Source organism: Seriola lalandi, unplaced genomic scaffold, assembly GCF_002814215.2.
Source record: "Seriola lalandi dorsalis isolate HSWRI2012SDOR001 ecotype SW California unplaced genomic scaffold, Sedor1 jcf7180002054678, whole genome shotgun sequence".
In the NCBI taxonomy this organism is placed as follows: Eukaryota; Metazoa; Chordata; class Actinopteri; order Carangiformes; family Carangidae; genus Seriola; species Seriola lalandi.
In genome coordinates this window covers 1,397,500-1,404,677 of record NW_019525231.1, presented here as the reverse complement: position 1 = coordinate 1,404,677, position 7,178 = coordinate 1,397,500, and the positions used below count along the sequence as shown (strand labels likewise).

At 39.2% G+C, this 7,178-nt stretch overlaps 1 protein-coding gene across 1 annotated transcript; it reads left to right on the top strand.

The window, feature by feature from the left end:
* Nucleotides 1-510: 510 nt before the first annotated feature.
* Nucleotides 511-3,296, top strand: LOC147818206 (homeodomain-interacting protein kinase 2-like). The gene is made up of 9 exons (XM_087178166.1): nucleotides 511-532; nucleotides 980-1,155; nucleotides 1,301-1,492; nucleotides 1,572-1,753; nucleotides 1,919-2,042; nucleotides 2,223-2,342; nucleotides 2,505-2,585; nucleotides 2,717-3,074; nucleotides 3,160-3,296. Exons 1-9 carry the CDS (start codon nucleotides 511-513, stop codon nucleotides 3,225-3,227), a joined length of 1,323 nt encoding a protein of 440 aa, XP_087034292.1. The 3' UTR covers nucleotides 3,228-3,296.
* Nucleotides 3,297-7,178: the final 3,882 nt, after the last annotated feature.

Below are 7,178 nucleotides of genomic sequence, written 5' to 3'. Positions count from 1 at the left end.
GTTTAACACAACTCTGGTATAGATTAAATAGGTATTTCATCCTATCATCCCTGTACATTTTACTTAGTAATAAAGTAAATAAATAAATGAAATAAAACAATGAATACATTTGCATTTCATTACTAATTGGTATTACATTTTAACAAACCAGTTTTGATTCCATTCAAAGATATGTTTTTTAGGCTGTAAAAATCATTTTATACTAATTATAATAGCTGTTAAAAATCTGTTGTCTGTTTTGTCAATTCAAACATTATAATTTCTGTGAAAACAATGGCATGTGGCTCACTTTCTTTTTTAAAACATGATTATTTTTGCTAATTACAGAGACTGTGCTCATTAAGACAAAGACGCTAAATGAATGACTGAGGAGCTCCATTCCAATCAGAATGTGATATAACAATGATATAGAGAACAATAATGTCATAGCATCACAGAGAGACAGAGACTACACACAGACACTTTTCTGACGTTTTTTTCATTAGCGTTCAGTTTGTTTCAAAATCGTCCATGCCATTCAGCAGAATGTCAGGTAAGCTGATTGTGTTTAAAAAAAGTCTGATATTTTAAACTGTCATCAATTATGTTTGTAAACAGATCCCAAATTTATGTGGTTGTGAAATAAGTATTGGACTTTTTATGAATTGATAATCTTTCCATTTTTTTTTATCAATGACAAACTGATTATTTTGATAGAGATATATATATATATATTTTTTTTTTTTACAGATGTGAATTTTATACAACTGTCAACCAGTTGTTTTAGAATAAAGTAAATAAATCAGGGTTGGAAGCCTTATTTCTTAAAAAATGTTATTGTGATGCAGTAATCCCCTCCTTGCTAATGAGGTGAAATTGAAATGAATCTGCCTGTATTGTATATATGTGCTGTAAAGTGGACTGTGTCATGCTCTATGTAACAACATATGACTTCATGTTGTGTCCATCTCCTCCTCTCTGCTCTCCTCCTCCTCCACAGTCAACGTCCCAATATACGAAGGAACCCTGCTGGCCTCCCGCTACGAGGTGCAGGCCTTTCTTGGCGAAGGGACCTTTGGAAAAGTCGCCAAGTGTGCAGACACTGTAACCAACACAAAGGTGGCCATCAAAATAACCAAGGACGATCCCTTTTTCACTGAGCAAGCACTGGAAGAGGTTGAGCACAAACTGTTCCTTTATCAAAACTGAAGCTGGAATATGCATGAAAAAATATTCTGTGATTACATTTACCACATTTCATGTAGTTTGTCTGTTAGGTGACAGTAAACAATAAAAATCTAATCTTTCATATCTTCCACAGATTAAAATTCTCAAACAGCTGCAGAATCTGAATCCAGACAAATGCCATCTTGTGAGCTGGATCGGCTCCTTCCTCCATGAAACACTCATTTGTCTGCAGTTTGAGCTGCTGGACCTGAGTCTGCACGACTACATGCAGCAGAGATGTTTCCAGTCTCTGCCCATGGGTGAGATCCGCCCAGTTCTACATCAGGTATGTTGGATTTTTCTCTTTTCTATTCTCAGGAGTATCCAAAGTAGAAGAGTCATTTCAGTATTTGTTGTTTCTTCAGCTGACCACAGCACTGCTGCACCTTGAGGCCCTGGAAATCATGCATGCAGATCTAAAGCCAGAAAATGTTATGGTGGTGGATCGCAGGCAGCGGCCGCTGCAAGTCAAGCTCATTGACTTTGGTCTTGCTCACCATGTGTACACTGCTGTTCCAGGGTCATGTGTGCAGAGTCTGTGGTACAGGTGAGGACAGCAATTTGAGAGAAGACAACATGTGTCAGAGAGGCTTTGTGCCTCCAGTTAGGTGTCGAGCAGGAGAAGCCTGTGTCTGTGTAATGGTTTAAATACAACAGCATGACAGTTTTCATATACATGAAGTTTAATATTGTCTATTTCGTCTTGGCCCAGGGCCCCGGAGGTCATTCTGGGTCTGGTCTACATGCAGCCAATAGACATGTGGTCTCTCGGTCTAGTTGCAGCAGAACTTGCCCTGGGATTCCCGCTTTTTCCAGCAAACCATGAATTTGACATGGTAAGTATCGTCTTCACAGAGCGCAAAAAGTCTCAGATCCTGGACGTGGTCCTTAATAGAATGTTTTTACAAGAGAGATCAAATCAGATTGCTATATTCTTCCAAGTAAAACAAATTTGACATTGTGTGTGTGTGTTTGTGTGTGTGTGTGTGTGTGTGTGTGTGTGTGTCTGTCACCAGATGAAGTTTATCGTGGACACCCTGGGTCAGCCACCAGATTATCTGCTGAACTGTGGACAAAGAAGCAACCACTTCTTCAAGATTCAGGGCAGCTACAACCAGCACACCTGGAGACTGAAGGTATCTATCTATCTATCTATCTATCTATCTATCTATCTATCTATCTATCTATCTATCTATCTATCTATCTATCTATCTATCTATCTATCTATCTATCTATCTATCTATCGCTCCCTCTCTGTCTCTCTCTCTCTCTCTCTCTCTCACTCTCTCTCTTTGTAGACTCCAGAGGACTTTGCTGCATTTACTGGGCACCATTTCAGAGACACCAGAAGTTTTCGCTCTCTGGATGCTTTAGAGAAGGTAGGTGGTCTCTTGTGAGCAGTCATATCTTCAATGGATGACTTGGGAGCCTTATTCATTGACTGTATTTCCATAATCCAATAAGGGTATTAGACATATTCTCAACTGGTAAAAATGTCTTCCTGTTCCAGCTGTTGTATTTTAAAAACAAGGCCGAGATGAAGGAGGTGCCACACTTTGTGGACCTCTTAAAAAAGATGCTGATGGTGGACAAAAATGGGCGAATAATACCCCTGGAGGTGCTGGAGCATCCATTCTTCTCTGTGGAGCAGCACACTGACAGAACCCAAAACATAGCCATTACAAACCTGACAATGAACATGGAGGAGCTAAACGTCATTCAGGAGCCTTCCTTACAGAGGAACAGTATTGCATCCAAGGATTGCATGACTCCTCATGAGGAAACAGTTTTTACCTGTCCAGAAAACATCTCTGCAAAGCTGGAGGATGAGGAGGATGTAGAGGATGTAACAGCACTCATCCAGCCTGGTTAGTCACATGTCTAAAGCCCTCACAGTCTCCTGGTGTTTATTGTTTTGATCAAACTAACATTGCATTTCTTTGTGGTTTTCAGAGGTCGTGGTGAATCTGCAGACAGAAGCTGTCTCCACCGTGGAAATGAAAAGCCATGAATCAACATAATAACTTTAGTAGCCTATTTTTTAACTTTTCAATGTCATTTGTCAATAAACACATGGACTGACTTCAAAATGTGTTGATGATGTGTGGAGATAAGAGAAAGTATAACAGAAAATACAGTGACGTAAACAAATACACAAAACATGTAGTTTTTTTCTACTGCAAAGCATGATGTTCTTGTGAGGTTAAAGTTGTAGAGGTGCTGAGCACCTGTAGTTCAGTGGCAACTGAATACAGTGAAACCAACCTGCTGACGAGGGCCGTGTGATGGATGTGGCTGACAGTTCCTGAGCTACTAAATGAACCTTGAGATATATTTTCAAAATCAAAATGAGAAACATATTATAGCAAATGATCCAAAAGAGAGTCGGATGGAGGCAGGGATTGTGGGGGTTAGGTGTTGATCTGAGTCAGAGGGCACTCAGAGTCCTGCTGGACTTCAGAGGCATCAGCTCGACACATGGAAGAGGTCCTGTGAGGAAGGAATGAAAAATGAGACGAAAGCTCAACAGATTTTAAAATGTACCTAAAACATCAATACACAAGAAATAAACACAACAGCAAAAAATTGTTCAAAATATATGTTGACTGAATCTTTTTTGACTTCAGCAGATCAAAGGCCCGATGAGACCAGCATTTAAAACTGTGAATTTTGTGGCAAATTGTAAATTTTGAAAGTCACATTCATGACACTGACCAATGACAAGCTAATATATAGCTACACCAAAACCAATCAGAAACAGCTCAATGAGCTACTGTGACTAATGCTACCATGTTCCCAGTTGACTAGCATGTTATCTGTTTGTTGGCCAATTAGCCCTGTGAGTAGTCATTACATCACCAAGCCCTCAGAACCACATATTTCACTAATCATTATTCATTTAATCAGTTATTGTCAAGAGGAATCCACAGTCATCCATTTATAAATGAGCAATCAATTATAAGAACATTAGATTAGTTAGAGGCTAGAATGAACTATAAGTAAATATGCTTAAGATGTAACAAACAAATAAATGTCTTCAAACCAATTTAAACTGTAATAAAAGAATGAGCCAAAACATCACATGGTTCAATCTCTGATCAATTAGAATATAACGAGAGGAAAATATTAAATATCACTTTAAATGTCTAAATCCAAATGAAAAGCCCTCATTAAGTGTGAGCAAACAGAAAGAGATGACCATGTCCTGCAGCTTTGCAGGGGTGGAGTCTGAAGGTCATGGCTAGACACATTGTTGGATATTACTACAAGATTGCAACAAGATGATTAAGTCTTAATCATGAGGGAGCAAGAAAGGTATAAGATTAAAAATACAATATTTATTTTCTGATTATAGGCATATAGAGATATATTTTAAAATGAAATCAGTTACATTCAATGAAAATCCATCATAGCTTTGAGTAATAGTTTATTACTAATGGCTAATTACTAAATATCTCAAAGCACATTCATTCAGTTTCTTAGAAAGTCATGGTGGAAAATGTTTGAACCCCCTCAAAGAAAATCCAAGACGAAATGATACAACAGGATACAACTCTTTGTGGTAATGTTTCCCTCCATTCAGAGCCACCAGGGTTTGGATCTTTGCCAGGAAGCTTGTCACCTGGTCCAGGTCCGCTGGGTTTTTGCTGTTGAAGACATGGAAGCCGCCACTACACTTGCATATGAAGTCGCAGAGGTTGTCATTACTCTCATTGATAATGTCATTTATTGTTTTTCCTTGCAGGCAATCCCCATGGGTGAACAGCACAATGGTGTAGTCCCACACTCTTGGGCCAAACATTGTTTCCATCAGATTGTAGGTATGTTGATCTTCCTGAGTCATCCTTCCTTCCTGAAGGGACTACATATACGAAGGTGTGAGGTCCTGGTTCCTGGAGTTTGAAAGACTGTAGAATCTCTCTCATAAATGTCTTCTGGTCACCATCTTTCGCAAAGAGCCCCGTTGTGTCGATCACAGTAACAGGCACATTCTCAACTATCACAACTCTCTTTTCACAATGTTGAGTGACTCTCGTCAGCTTCATGTCTGATTCAAATGCCTGTCTACAGAGGATTGTGTTCCCACTCAAGCTCTTGCCTGCTCCACTCTTCCCAGGAAGCATGATCCTCAGGGGCATTGCCTCTATCAATCCAACAAATGAGGAACACTTTATTACGGTATAACAACAACAGAACAACAACAGTTTTTGTTCTTAAATAGTGTTCTCCCCTCGTCTTCCTCATCTTCGCACTGACTGTTTGTGACTAACGGTCAACATTTGATCTTTATAACACTCTCTCTTTCTGGTGTGAGCCCAGATGGCTTTACTCAAGGGTGCAAACAGTGTCACATTTACATTGCATCATCACAATGTGACAATGCCAAAGATATTGCCCCCAGCCAGCTATGTAGAGGAAAGTCCAGGCTGCTTTATCTACCAAGGCCCAGGCTGCAATAGAAAACAAAGACCAGCCTACAATAAACAACGAATTCCTGGCTACAGTACATACCAAAGTTGTGGAAACAATTACCAGCAGCGTCCTGGATACAGTAATTACCAATATCCAGGCTTCTATAACTACCAATGTGCTGGATACACAAAAGCCAGGCTACAAAAACTACCAAAGAAAAGCCTATAAATACCAGCAACAGGTCCATCCTACAGTAATGACAACACCACAGCCTGCAAGAACTTCCCAGGTCCAGCCTAAAGTACTGACACCTGGCAGGGGCCGCCCCCCATGAGCCTGGTTCTGCCCAAGGTTTTCTGTCTGTTAAAGGGAGTTTTTCCTTTCCACTGTCACCACGTTGTTGCTCATGGGAGAACGTTGGGTAAATAACCACCTCCCAACTTGACTTGACATTTCCAGCAAGAACAATGATTGTTTCTCCCACAAGACATTACATATGAATAATTTATCATGTCAAATATTAATGTCAATATTAATAATTTATCATGTCAAACATTCCATTTTTTATTTGATCAACACCACCTGCACAGGAGCCTTCAGACAGTTGGTCTCATATTGCAAGGGAGTACAATTCAATGTTTTGTTTTCATCATAAATAAATGATATTTCACAAGTTGATTGTACTCAATAATTAATGAGCGTTAGTTAACATAGGAAAATAAACGTTGGAATTTTCTTTCTATCTTCATGTGGCAGAAATGGGCTTCTGTATAGGATCCCATACAGTGTATTTCATGTGGCAGAGGTAGAAGTCACAAGTTACATCTGTCCTGCTTTACAAAATGTTTTTGACTGTTTTTAAAAATCAGTCATTTTAGTCAAACTTTTGTATTTTCTATTCACCACATTTAAAGGTTGTGATCGTTACAAACTAAAACAACAGTCACATGATGAAGTCATGATGAACAGGGTGAAGATGCATCAACTGAAAGGAGCCAGATCAGCAGCTGCAGCAGAGAAGAAGCTGCTGGTGCCACTAGAGGGCAGAGAGGAGACACGCTCAGCTGCTCCCAGCCTGCAGTCAGATACATGTTCTACATGTTAACAGGATCCAACTGACACATGCACAAATTCAGATTCACAAATGTGCAAATTAAGTTTTTTACTTGAGAGATCCAGCAGTGTGAATCTGGTCACAGTATCAAATGTGAATTGAGTTTGTTGTGCACAAATATACAGATACAAGTCTAGTTTTTCTTCACTTCACAAAGGCTCATTTACATTTGTAAATCTTATACAACACAGGTAAATAAAATTTGCACTATGTACAGTTTAAACCAACACTGTTATTTGAAGTTTGATGTGAACTAAACACAAGTGAAACAGATGGGTCTCCATTTGTTTCTAAGTGAACTTGCTTGTTTGGGCTGTTATCACATTTCCACTGACTATGTGTAATAAATACAAACATGAGATCATTTTGAATTGTCTCTGGGATTTATCTTCGTGTGCATCCATATTTGTGCAAGTTATGTCAGAGGAACTAATTTAGGAAGAGG